The sequence below is a fragment of the Macaca nemestrina genome, chromosome 12 (genome assembly GCF_043159975.1).
Source record: "Macaca nemestrina isolate mMacNem1 chromosome 12, mMacNem.hap1, whole genome shotgun sequence".
NCBI classification, from domain to species: domain Eukaryota; kingdom Metazoa; phylum Chordata; class Mammalia; order Primates; family Cercopithecidae; genus Macaca; species Macaca nemestrina.
The window spans coordinates 78176028-78189905 of NC_092136.1; the positions used below are offsets into that span (position 1 = coordinate 78176028).

Sequence of the window (13878 nt, forward strand, 5' to 3'; positions counted from 1 at the left end):
AAGCAGGTAGCAGAGGCTAAATGGTGTGGCTCACAAGACTGGGGGCTTGGGGAAGGATCAGAGGGGCTCAAGAAGTAGGGAAAGGGGTGAATTCTAGTGGGCCATGGCTGCCAGGTGGAGAAGTTGGAACTGAAATCTGCAGCATTAGGTTTCAGCAATGAAAGGAGCAGCTGGGAAAATCAGCCTGGTCTGGTTAGGTGTGGGCCTGCTGCATTTGGAGAAAGAAACAAGCCAAGCTATGAAAGCACAGTGCAGAACTGGCTGCAGGGGGAGATGGGAAGTCAGGAATGACCACTGTCCTCTCTCTGTCTCAGTTTCCTCTTCTGAAGTCCTTTGTCATTCGAATGCTCTTTGATTCTCTCTCCATTATTCCAGTGTTCCCCTTTGCTTGGAGCAGGGGTGCATCAATGGGTGATCAGCAGGGTCAGCAGAGGCCTTCTGTTTTCTGAGGGGCTCTAAGGGACTCAGGGCCATTCCACTGAGTGATTCGATGACCTGAGAAGCCTGCCCATTGTCCAGGCCTTAAAGGGCCACTGCCCCTTACCATTAACCCACCTCAGGACAAAGGCCATCACCAGCTAAGACAAATAAGCTGCTTAGCCAGACCTCATGCATCATCTTGTCATCCACGCGGGGCCCAATAGGGGCATCTGAACAGAGCAGAGAGCCGGAGTGCAACTCAGCGGTTTCCATTCAGGGGCCTCTGGCCAGGGGTCATAAATTGCCCCCAAAATGTACATGCAGCTTTATCCTCTGTGCAGCAGGGTAGGGTATAGTTCGGGAGGGGGGTAGGGGGGAATAAATCTTTGATCTGCTTTAGAGGTTCCCTTAGACCCTATGACTGCCTGGGGATTGTCAAGGAAGGGAGAGATGGCTGTTAGATGAGGGAGGCAGCCTGGTGAGCGTGAGAAAAGATTGTGAAGAGCCAGGTATACTTGGGATGCAAAAGTGCCACTTACTATCTCTGTGACCTTGGGCAAGTTATATCTTTCTGAGGCTCTGTTGAGTAAAACACTAACCAAAAAAATAACAACAATAGAAATTTCCATTTATTAAGACTGTACAGTAACTGGGGACTTTGCTAAGTACTTCACATATATTATTTCACATTGAATTCTAATACCACCAATGATGTAGGTATTATTATTATCCCTGTTTTACACATAAGGGAAAAATGAAAACTCAGAGGTTAAAAGCATTTGCTAAAGATCACAGCTAGTAATGACAGAGCCAACATTCAAACCCACACTCTTAGCTCTTCTGCTCTAGAGCCTCCCAGCTGAGCAGACTCAATGGAATGAGAAAGGTGAAGCCCCTAGCACCTGTAGCTGCTCAGGAATGGGATTTGCTCATCTGTTCTGCTGTTCAAAGGTGTGATCAGGCCCTCTTTGGTTCCAGCACACCTGCCTGCAGGTTATGTTGCTTGTATCCTCCCACATCCAACCCCGGGAAAATGGAGCTCAAGGGCTGCTCCCTGAGAGCTGGCAGGGGATGGATGGAGAGTGGGCTGTAAAGCTGGGCCTTTGCCGTGCCAGCCCTTCCTTCCTAGAGAGGAAGAGAGCCTTGCCTTGTCCCCCTGTCCATGCAGAGGACCACAGTGCTTCCTTCATATGTGCCCAATGCACACAGCTGCACACGGTGGGCACAGATGAGATCTGACCAGAGTTCATGCTCCAGCCAGGACCCCACACAGAGCACACACCAGGAAGAGTCTGCTAAATGAATGGACGGATGAATGAATGAATGGAGGAAACAAACACTTCCAGACCCCACAATTAGGTTGAGAGCATTTGGTTGCAGACAAATAACTGACATGCAAAGTATGTATGTCTAGGCTCATCCTTATACCAGAGCTCTGGTCTTAGTCAGCTTAGGCTGCTGTAACAAAATTCCATAGACGGGGTGGCTTAAATAATAGCAATTTATTTTCTTATAGTTCTGAAGCCTGGAAAGTCCAAGATCAAGGTTCTGATGGGATTCCGTTTCTGGGGAAGGCTCTCTTCCTGGCCACTTTCTTGCTGTGTCCTCACATGGAGGAGAGAGAGCTCTCTGGGGTCTCTTCCTCTTTCATAAGGACACTGGCTCTATCTGATCAGGGCTCTGCCCTTATGACCCTATTTAATCTTAATCACCTCCTTAAAGGCCTTATCTCCAATGCCATCACATAGGGAGTTAGGGCTTCAACACATGAATTTGAGGGTGGTGGGGAATGTTGATGATGAACACAATTCAGTCCATAGGAGCCCTACAGATACATAAAAGTAAAGTTCACTTCCAGACGAGCCTGAATGTGCAAACTTGCCTATGTTCCTCAGCAGTTAGCATCCTTCTCTAGGAAGTTCCCCCAACTGCCCAGTTTGCATTACACCTCTGTAGCCCCACACACCCCAGCGCACTCCCTCTCCAGTTCCCCTTACTGGTGGCTGCTTCAGGGCAAGCTGTTTAGTGTTTCTGTCTCCCCAGCAGAGGCAAGCTGACTGCTTTCTATCCTTCTTGGGCCCTGGCACACAGTAGGTCCTTAATAAAAATTTGCTAAGTTGAATTGGTTCTGAGGGTCAACAAGCCTCATTTTTCCTCCATATCACTGGAAATCGAAAAGACCTTCCCCTGTTTCACTCTGATTAGTGAGGCTTTGTTTGGCCTTTTCTGCCGACATCACCAGACATTGACCAGAGGCCGTGTACTGGGTACTGAAACTGTGTTGAATCTGCACGAAAGTAAGCAGCTCGAGGAAGGATAGGGCTCTGGGAAGAAGGGCTGGGGCTGCCATGCCAAGGATCAGGACCTGAGCTGCTCACAGTGGGAAACCCAGGGAGGGCACCAGCAGGGGCTCTTTGAGATGCAGAACAGTGTGAGGGGTGGATTAAAGGGAGAGACAGGGGCAGGGAGGCCAGGAGGATGCTACTGAAGTGGTCCAGGAGAAAGAAGACATAGTAGGAATGTTTCGGCTAAGAGGAGCAGCATTTTGCAAAACTGGCAAATAGATAGGGATCATCTCCACTTCCATGTTTGCTCCTTCTCAGGATGATAGCAGACGGGTGATCACAAGTTTAGTTTTGATGAGATAACCTCCTTACCCCCTAAAAATGATCTCTATTATTTGCCAAGAGAAGATCAGTAAACACTGAACACCTGCCTTGATCTCAGTGTCTTGGATGTTTTCCTGTGTCTCCTTTATCCTAGCAAACTCTCCAGGTTGCTATTCTTATTCCCATTTTATAGATGGGCAACTGGGTAAGAGAGGTAAGCTTGGTGAGGTCACTGAGATAGTGGGGAAAGGGGCTTGGTTCACATCAGGTATGCATTCCCCCAAGGTTCCACTGGGGCATCTAAAGAAGGGTTTCTAGCTGGTTAGCAGCTTCCCAGAGTTATTTATAGAAATAGGATCCACCAGGAAAGAGGAGTGTAGCATAAATGAATTACCAGTCATTTTCCTTTCCTTTCAACTCTGCAGGAAGGCCAGCTGACCAGAAGGAAAAAGCATCACAGCGTTTCATCTGGTACCAAACATCAGCACTCCATCGCTGGAACTATGCGGACTGGAAACAGCATAGGGGCTCCAGCAAGAACATCTGAGGCTTTGTCTCTGAGACCACGTGCTATGTTTGTTTAGCTGCTGCCTTGGGCTCACTCTCCCACCCGAAACCTCTGGAAATCACCTAGGAGGGGGAGGGGGATTAAAGATCAGGACTCTCAGGCTGAGCTGTTAATTGCTGGGGCTCTTCCAAGCCAGGAGGGGTAAGAGTGTAGGAATCTGCTTGCCTCCCAGGAATATCTGGCCAAAAACTTTTGGGGTCCAGAAAGGGAATAAGGAAGCTGACATTCATTGGGCATCTGTTATACAGCAATCACTATGCTAGAAGCCTTACCCATATTTTCTCATTTACACCACAATTATGTGAAGTACAATTGGCCCTCCAAATCCATGGACTTAACCAATGGCTGACTGAATATCAAAAATCGAAAAAAAAAGCAATATAAAATTTAAAAATACAATATAACAACTATTTACATAGCATTTACATTGTTAAGTATTATAAGTAACATGGAGATGATTTAAATTATACAAGAGGATGTCTGTAAGTTATATGCAAATACTATGCCATTTTATACCAGGGCTTGAGCATCTGTAGATTTTGGTATCCGTGGAGGTTGCACTTGTGGGAGGGTCCTGGAACCAATCCCCTGTGGATAGAGAGGGAAGACTGTACTAGTCTCCATTTTACAGAGGAGACTGAGGCCCAGAGAGGTTAAGCAAATTGCCCAAAGCTACACAGCACAGACCTGTAAGCCTCCATAACCTATTTTTCCCTGCCATTGCTCCACATTGTGCCATTTCTGTTTTTCTTCTGGCTTCAGTCCTTTTAGGCCTTATAAAGCAGAGGGAATTTTTTTTTTTTAGTTGTTTAATCTCAAACACCTATATAAATAATGGCAGTTCAGAAGGAGAGGGAGAGGAGGGAGAAAAGGAAGCCACAAGGTTTCCTGGTTTAAACTGGGGGCCATTAACCAGTAATGGGGGATCCAGCTGAGCTCAAAGCACCCAGCTCAGACCTGATGACAGGGGTAGAGGGCAGGGGGCTGCCTGGGGGAGGGTGGGAACAGATGGCTCCTAAAGACCACGTTTAGGAAAGGGAAGAAGGATGGGCCTGAGAGCAGCAAGAGATGTTTATTCTCAAGGTGCGCAGGCTGTGTGGGGGCAGCTTTAAAATCCTACAGAGTATTGGAAAAAGCCACAGAGCTGTGTACCCAAGGGATGTGATTTCAAGTTATTACAGTGAGAACAAACATTAAATAACACCGAGTCACATGCAGAATAGCTTCCATTTCTTTCAACCCTTTGGATGATGTCAAAGAGGAAGTCTAAGTTTGGAAATAGTGTGTTTTTACCACCTATTAGTTGCCAATGTCCTTGTTTAATGCAGAGAGGCAAATCTCTCCTCAGTGTCCTTGAGCAGACATTCTCTCGCCAGAATGGGATAACCTGCTTTCATAGTATTTATTTTTACAGTTACCTTCTATTTATGGCAAGTCATACACTTGCCATATGGCAAATGGAATGCAGCAGTAATATACAATTTCCTTTTGAAATAAAAAAATTCACTTAAGGAGAAAAAGTTTGGAAAAGGGAGCAATTTAAAGGAACATAAATAACCATGTAGGTGGGCACACCACTGAGGCACAGACTAAGACAGTGACACAGAAATGAATATGGTTTGGGAAATGCTGGTTTCATCCAGTTCTCTCACTGCTCAGACTAGAAGGCCGAAGAACCAATGGATGAGCCTTTTGCAAGGTGATACAGCAGGCTAGAGGCAGAGCTGGGATCAAAGCAGATCTGCTCCCAGGCCTGTGCCTCTCTGTAAGCAGGTTTTCATGATGAGGTTTCTCCAGGTGAAGTTTGTAACTGGGAAATTGAGCTCACATGATAGCAGCGGGCCTCACATGATGGCAGTGAGCCTCACATGTTGGACTGACCATCCATGAACAAAGCCCAAACTAGTTCCAAGCCTTGTGGCCAAGGGGCAGCTCTGTGCTAAGCTGCTTCTCCCTGAGCCTGTTTCTCACGTGGACACAGTGTTCACCCTCCTTCACATTTCTCCAACCTCACAGGAATTTTCTGTGGATTCAGTGAGAGGACAGAGGAGAACGAGCTTTGGGAATGAGAGGGTACACAAATGTGAGTTCTACTAATCTCCCACACTCTCCTTGGCCTCCTTCCAGGTGCCTCTTCAGTGGTCTGGGCCCTGAAGTGTCAGGAGATGGTTTAAAATGTGGTGTGGTGTCCACAAGGAATCCATGGAGCAGACCATGACCATTTCCACAGGGACACAAACCAGGCTTACTTTCCAGATGGAAAAAGCCTGGACACGCAGCTAATATGCCTTCCTCGGGGGGTGGTCTAGGAATTCCTAGGTCCAATCAAGCCATACATGAAAAATGTTATTTTTGTACCTTTTAATGCAGTGGTATTCGGGAAAATTAGTGGAAAAGGAACTGCAAAGAGTCTACAATGAGTGACTAATTAGAGGGTCCTGGTTCTCCCAGGATGCTCAGTTACATTAATTCAAAATGTGACCTGTTTATTTTGCAAGGTCAGGATGAAGTCTTACCTCCTAGAAAGCCAATGTGGCAATTAAATTAAAGTCATCAGAGTTTCCCCGAGGTAATGTATGAAAAAGGGCTTTGTCAACAGTATAAAAACGGAAGTGACTCCTGTGAGGTTGTCACCACTGCCCTCAATTGGGGGGCATAATGGTCTGCCCCAGGTGGGAGGCCATAGGTGAGAGCTTGTCTAGTTAAGGGAGGCACCTGGTAGAATGGAACGAACACTGGAGTCTGGGGCCAGGCTTTGCATCTTGACTTTGTACTTAGGCAAATCGCTTCATCTCTGTGACTCTCCACAGCTGCATCATGTATGTGCCTCAGTGCCCCGTTCCTAGGATTATTGCTGTGCATGTGTGTAGACAGGGTGCTGGTGGAAAGAAGGAAGAAAGGAAATCAGTGCTTTTTTTTTCAATGTTGAGTTTAGCACATACACATACACAGGGCACTGTGCTCACTGCTGGAGATAGTGTATACAAGGCCCACCTCTAGGAACTGGGAGTTACATGAGGGAACCAGACATGGGAATAACTAGGTCCCAGACTGTTAGAGAGGAATCAGTACAGAAGACAGTGGGGCATCAAAGAAAGGGGGCCAGACAGCAGAGGGCCTATCAGGAAATGCTCCTTATCAACTCAGAGTTGCCGAGTTCTAGGCTTCTGACCACTTGGCTTCTTTCCTACTGAATTTCCAGGCCTAGAGCCACCCAGCCTGCTGGTGCTGGCCTCCTGAACTCTCATTTCTAAAGCAGAGGGGCTAGGCCTTTCTAAGCAGTGATTATGGATAAACAATAAGCACATCTATGGAGCTTTCTGGTCAGCAACTTGTACCTGTATCATGCATTCTAGTTTTCAAGTTATCTAGTTAGCTCTACAACCATGAGCAAGTTGCTAAATCTTTCTGAGGTCCAGTTCCCTCATTTTTAAGAAGACACAATTCAGGATGACCATCTATTAGCCATCATTCTGAAACCCCAAAACTCTGAGACTAGATGTTTAACTAAAACTCATTTAGTGGCAAAACCTGACCTGAACTGACCTGAGGCTTGGAGTCATTTTAAAATCCCATGAGTATAATAACTATTCATGTTTCATGGCAGAAATAGTGATGTGTTTGATTACTGTAGGAATTTTAGGAGAAATACAGAATACGTACTCCATTTTCATTCTTAAATCTGAACATTTCCAAATTCTAAAGTGCTTCTGATTCCAAGGGTTTCGTTTAAGGAATTTTAACTCAATAAATTAAATACCAATTTTAAAGGGTCTCTCTGTTTAGAATACCCTTCATCCCTCATCTCTCTGGAAAACATCCACAAACATTTAAAATGTCATCATGAATGAATGAATAAAGGAAGAAATCAATTTGTCTTGCCAATGGAAGTTAGGTACTTAACTTTGCTACATAGCTGGTGTAATAAGAATTTATTTACCAGCGAGGGTCTTTTGATGCAAAAGAGTTGAGAGAAGTGGTGAACAAAAGTGCTGAAAACTTTACATACCCCAATGTTCTATACCCCCAGAACTAGGTAAATAAGCAGATCCAAGTAATTGCAGTTGGCATGAAACAACAACAACAACAAAAAACCCAGGCTCCACAAAATTCATAGTGAAAGAAGACAAAAATCTCACTGGACCTTCCTTTCAACTGTTAGAAACAGGCACAATTTTGCTTTCTGATTTCATAATCTGACTTAAAAGGACCTTGGTTGACTCCCCCAGGGACTCTGAATAGGTTCTAAATTAAGTTGAATTTTTTGTTTTAAGAAAACACTTTTAGAAGGAGCTTACAAACATAGCAGTGTTTCCCTTTTAGAAAGAAAAATAAACACTCCTCCACTGGATTGGTAGTCAAAACAAAATAATCCCAGCTGCTTAAGACCTGAGAAAGTCAATGAAACTGCCAAACAGCAGTGATGCTGACCAGTGAGAAATCTGTAAGGCAAGGCACTAAGGACCCAGTGCCGAAGAAAGAAAAGAGCCATGGACGGCCCAGCATCCAAAGTTTGGCTCTGAGGAAGCTGCACCAAAGTAATGCCCAGTCATCTGGTCTGATTCATCTCATATAATAGGGGATTCATAAAGGTTTGTGAGGTAACAGGAATCCAACAACTTGGAATTCTCTTAAAACCAGGTTTGCTTTGGTGGAATTCCTCTTATCTTCTTCAAACTCCTACTAAGGAGAAGACAGAAATAACAGGATCTGATATTTGAAACAAAATATAAAAGCAACAGAAGGAAAAAAATTGGGGCTCTAGAGTCAAACAGGCTTAGGTCTGAATCTTTTCCATGCCCTTATGATCAATGGTCAATGGGCAAGTCACTGCCCCTTATTGGGCCTCAGTTTCCTAAACAGTGAAAGGGACGTAAATGGAGACACAAATACGATAATGCATGTTTTATAGAAAGATTTTGAGCACATAGAAAGTTCTTATTAAATGTAAATTATCCCACCCACCCCACTACCTTACCTAGGCTTTGAGAAACTGACACTTTTCTCAGAGCTATTTATTCCCTGACCCTCTTAAATATTAACCACCAAGTTTTTAAAGCCCCTTTGCTTTAGAATTTAGATAACAATTCATGAAACATTTAATATTTATTCTGAAAAGTTTCTTTGGGGTAGGGACGAATACCTACTTAATCCTAACCACCTCCTTTGCTTTTTCAACTGTGACTAGTTGATATTTTAGTGAAATCTTTCTTTATATATATCAATGATTTCTGGATGATTACTCTTGGGAAAGGATTAGGATTTTGATAAGAGAAAAAGCTACTTCCCCTGTTTTCTTCTCCGCAGGGACAATGAGCTGTTCTGTGATACCCCACGATCCTCTTTGTACTTTACATGGGGATTTCAGCAGGGCAGCTCTGAGGCCTACCAGACCAGGATAGCAGCTCAGGCTGGAGTTGACACAGCTGTGGGCAGAGGGCCTCTGGGGGTGATGCTGGAGAGTCCAGCGCAAGCTCCTGGGAAGGCTAGCTCCAAGAGCCTCAGCTCTCACCATAGGAAACTGTCTCATTTTCACCCTTTAGGAGCCAGAGAGGCATTCTTTGTCATTTAAAATATAATCTGAATGCAGTCTCAGCTGGCCCTAAAGCAATTGCTCTGTTGAGGTGGTCTCTAAGGTCTCAAACTGGTGGAAGGAGATGGGGGTGTGGAGATAGGGAGGACAGATAGAAAAGTTTTATCAGCTTTAACTTCTTTAAACACCATCACAACCTTGGAAGGTTTTCTCCCATTTCACAGATGGAGCAATTGATGCTCTCAGAGGTTGGAAACACTGCCTCGAGTTGCACATCTGGGATCCAATTTCAGGCTTGTCTCTAGAGCAATGGCTATAGCTCTCTGCTACACTGTGGTCCTTAAGCATTGCTTGCTCATTGGTTCATTCACTCACTTATTAAATGAACACTAAATTAAAAGTCTCTGAAAGACCATGCACCAAACTGTTAAATGTAGTTATCTCTGGGAGGAAGGATTATAAAAGAACTTAACATTTTACCTTTTCATATTATTTGGATGTTAATGAGCATTGCTACTTTTATAATTGGCAGAAACAATACAGATAATTCCATTAAAATAATTTCACATTTTTTCCATGAAAAAAAATCAAATTAAAAACCCTAAAAGCATTTATTAGGCCCCATACGTCTATGTTCCAGGGCACTCTCATCTTCACTCACTAGTGCTGAGTCCACACCAGTACCAGCAGGTCCTTTGGCTCATAGAGGATCCCTGGTTTGGGGTTTCAGGGGAGAGGAAGGCAGTAGGCAGGGTCCAGCCATGGTAGAGACTCACTGGGCTCTCTTGTGATCCCAACCCCAGAGCAACAGACCAGTAAGGACTCAGACTCTTCCTTCCCGCATGAGACATCCTTATTACCAACTTTTAGAGTGACACTCAGAGCAAGGGCCTGGGGAAGGGATCCAAAGTGACAAGGTCCCCTGGGGTGCAGAAGTATGCAGGAGCAGCCCTGAGCAGACAGCTGCAGGCTAAAGTCCCCCATCTCCTTCCCTGCACATCAATAATGCAATAATGTCATCAATTTGCCTTAGAACTTGCAACAAAGCAATTGCTCTTGTTCAGTTAATTTGCAAAGGAAGAGATTAAGGACTTTAATCTCTTGCCTTCTCTTCTACTTGTAAGGCTTACTCAGAAATGAACAAAGAACATCATCACACATATATATACATATATATATATATATTTCCCCCCTACTCCAAAAGCTTAAGAAGGCTACTGAGGGGAATAACTCATGACACTCCTAAAATCAGGGTACCTTAGAGATTGTTCCACCACTGGCAAAATGGGGAAATGGAGGCTTAGAAAGACAGTGATTTGCCAAAGATAAATAGCCAGTGAGCCACAGAGCTGGCTCTGGAACCAGGTCTCCTCGCTCCCATCCCAGGGTTCCTGTTTCTGTGTATCATTTGAAACACAGGCAGTTAAAAGGCATAGAGGAGTAGGGACACTGAACCACCAAGAAAACAACCCCACCCCAGGAAGCATTGAGAAAAAAGGAGGAGGTTTGGGTCTTGGTCATGGAGAATGCAGGGTGTAAAATCCTGTCAGAAGAGAATCATCAAGGACAAAGATCTCTCTGATTGTCAAAGACAGCGGAAGCGTGGAAGCGGGGAGGTCCTCACTAGAAAAGGTGGGTGGGTAATGACCGCCCTTCATTGTCATTTGGTGGGGGCACTCAAGCCAGTTCCCAGAAGAGCTCAGGTGACTTTTACCACATGGCCTTCCAGACCCTTCCAAGGTTCACACCTATTTACAGCCCAGGCTCCCAGGTTTAAAAGGGCTGGGGCAGGCTTCCCAAGTCCCCACCTCGACTGCTTTGTCCGTGTGTTCCCTCTGCCCATAGCACCCTTGCTAATCTCTGTCTGGCGCACCTCACTAATTCCTTCAAGTCCTGTGAGCGCCTCCTCTAGGAGGCACTTCCTCATTCTCTCAGGCAGAGTAGAGGCTCCCTCCTCGCTCACAGAACATACTAGGTTCCTACGGCCTTTGCCGCCTTGGGCTGTAATGATGTGCTCCCAAGAGAAAAGATGGCATCTGACATTTCTTGGATCATCCCCAAGTGCCAGGCAGTGTGCTGGGAGATTTCACAGACAGGCTGTCTGTAAATCCCCTAGAGGCAGGTGGAGGGGACTAGGCAATGACTAACGTTTACCACACTCCTTCTGTGTTCCAGGCACTGTGATGGGTGCTCATCATGAGGTGGGCACTACAATGCCCACTTTACCCTTGAAGAAATAAGCTTGGAGAGGCAATGTGACTTATCTAATGTCCCACAGCAATAAAGTTTGTATGTAATTCAAAGCTGTTTGATTCCAGAACCCATAGACTGTCTTATCCCTTTCTGAACCTCTGCCTCCTTTTTCAGAATCTGGCCTGGAATTTAGTACCACACGAACACTTACATAAATAAATGTTTGCCAAATTGACACACAACCTACAGTGTTATTTGTGGGGAAACAGTTTCATTTCCTCTCTTCTTGTCCTAGCATCAGGAAATCCTGGGGCTATTAAGGTGATCCTAGGTTACCTCATGTACATCCTGCCCCACCTCTTAGAGGTTTGAATTCCTTCCGGGGCTTCCTTGCAAAGAAGTGGACTGGCCTCTGCTGGACAGAGAGGGCAAGCACCTTGGCTCAAGTCTAACAGCACCTGATCAGGGGATACAAGCTGGTCACCCTGGAGCTCTTCCACCATACCCCACCTCCCACCTTAAGAACGCCAGGGCAGAGCTCAGAATAAGAGAGCTTGCAGATCCATGCTTAAACCCAGTGGTTCTCTCTGCAGCCAGCATTTAGCCCTGCAGCTGCCTGGGGCTTCAGGGCTGCCTGTCTCCAGGCTCTGTGAAAGTGGAGAACTTTTAAAGCCAGCGCTGTTCTATGGGTAATGGGGTCATCCTTCTCAGTTTTTTCAGTGAAAATGGGGACACTAAAATACTGAATCTCTTGGGCATGGTTGTGACAGTGCCTGGCACAGTCCCTGGCACACAGTAGGTAGTTGGTCAGTGTTGCCGATGTCTTAACCTTTTTTTTTCTGTCTGTGTCAATCTTTGTCTCTACCTTTACCTGTCTGGCCTTCACCTGATGTTTCCTTCTTGTGGTGTCTGTCTGTGCATCTTTGTCCGTACATCTGCCTGTCCGATGTCTGTCATGGGGGCTGGGGACAGAAACAGCCCCCCAACTCCTGCACACTCCAGCGGCGCCGCGGGGCAAGAGCGGGGCTGCCTGAGCCCGCGGAGCCACGCCAGGCCCCCAACTCCCCCGGAGCCCACCATGCACCAGGCCCCTCCGCCCCGGCAAGCGGCCCAAGCAGGCATCGGCAACGAAAGGACATTTTTAAAAACAAACCCGCAAAAGTAGGAAGAGAGAGGGACTTACCGTTCGCCGCGACCCCCAGGCTGGCGGAGCCACTTTTAACTAAGAATGAATTAGGGACAAACTCTTCCTCAGAGTCTGAGTCCGGGGTTGGCTGGGCCACACCGTTGCCTAGCAACCGCCTCTGGCTCTCATTGGCCGGAGGGGAGGGGGGCGGGGAGGGGGACTGCTCAATAGGGGTTGATGAAGCGGATGAACAATGCAAGGGAGCACCTGCGAACCACAAAGACAAACACAGACAGAAAAAATAATGAAAATTGATTTTGAGGCACACGGGGAGGGGGAGGGAGCAAAATAAAACACGCATCAACGGGAAGGAGGGGCTCCCAACACGGGGATCTACTGCACACGTGGGCCGGGGGCGGGGCTGATGCCTCCGCAGGGCAAGTTGCTGCAAACTCCTTCTGAAGAGCTGGGGCCTCAGCGCAGGCTGGCAAATGGCAATCTCGGAAACACATGGAAAGCCTTTTCTGTTCTGCCTATTCTTCAAGACACACCTGAAAACCCAGGGTCTAGTCCTGACAGGGCCATGTGATCTATCAAACCGCTGCCCCTCTCTGAGCCTCAGTGGCCTCGCTGATAAAAGCAGCAGTGGTGACTGGGTGATCCCTGACCCCCTATAAGCTGGCCATTCTATGATGTCACCGAATTGAAATGATGTTCTTATTACTGAGATTTTACTCCGACCTGCCTGCAACAGGCCCTAGGCCTCGTAAAAAGGTAGAGAGAGCTGGAGAGAATGATCCAAGGCTTCACTCTACCTTTGGCAGTCTAGGATTTCAACACAGCAATGTTTTGTTTTTCTAAGAATCTCACACTTTATGATTCTTAAATTCTGACATTCTCCGGAACCTCCCTGAAAGCAAGACCCTTAGGAAATTTTGTTCATGTCTTTATATCCAGAATCTAACCTACTGCCTGGTACATTGTAGGCTTGTAGAAGTATTTGTTGACTAGCTTAATTCTAGGGGGTCTCACATACTAGGATTCTTAAGTTCTAATGTTCAAAGATGAGAACATTCTATAATTTTAGGACACTCACATTTCGTGTGTGAGTTCCAAGATGTTGTAAAACAGTTTGACCCCAAGTTTCTATCATGCCATGGTTCTAAAACCACAGCTTTCTATAGTTATATAAGCAAACTCCCAACTCTTCAGAAGGAGGAGGCGATGGCTTGGGACAAGAACTTTGAGCTCAGACAATTTGCAGTCTTATCTGTGGCCAACCTTTCAACATGTGCAGTACATCGTCTACAAGAGAGGGAACATAAGCACAGACATATAAAAGTATACAGTACAAGACAATGCAACCACTTACAGCAAGGGCTGCTCATTTTCTCCCGCCTTGAGTGACAGAAGGTTTATAACATAGTCA

The 13878-nt window shown here is 45.9% G+C and overlaps 1 protein-coding gene across 24 annotated transcripts in view; it reads right to left on the reverse strand.

Annotated features, from left to right (window-relative positions):
* Positions 1 to 13878, reverse strand: part of LOC105468948 (teneurin transmembrane protein 4) — a 3228145-nt gene that overhangs the window by 301343 nt on the left and 2912924 nt on the right. For 21 of the 24 annotated variants that reach the window (XM_071075888.1, XM_071075902.1, XM_071075903.1 and 18 more), the window contains one exon: positions 12507 to 12716. The exons of the other annotated variants lie outside the window; for them this stretch is intronic. In XM_071075888.1, coding sequence (XP_070931989.1) covers positions 12507 to 12716 — 210 coding nt within the window. The remainder of the gene's footprint in view (positions 1 to 12506; positions 12717 to 13878) is intronic. 24 annotated transcript variants of the gene reach the window in all.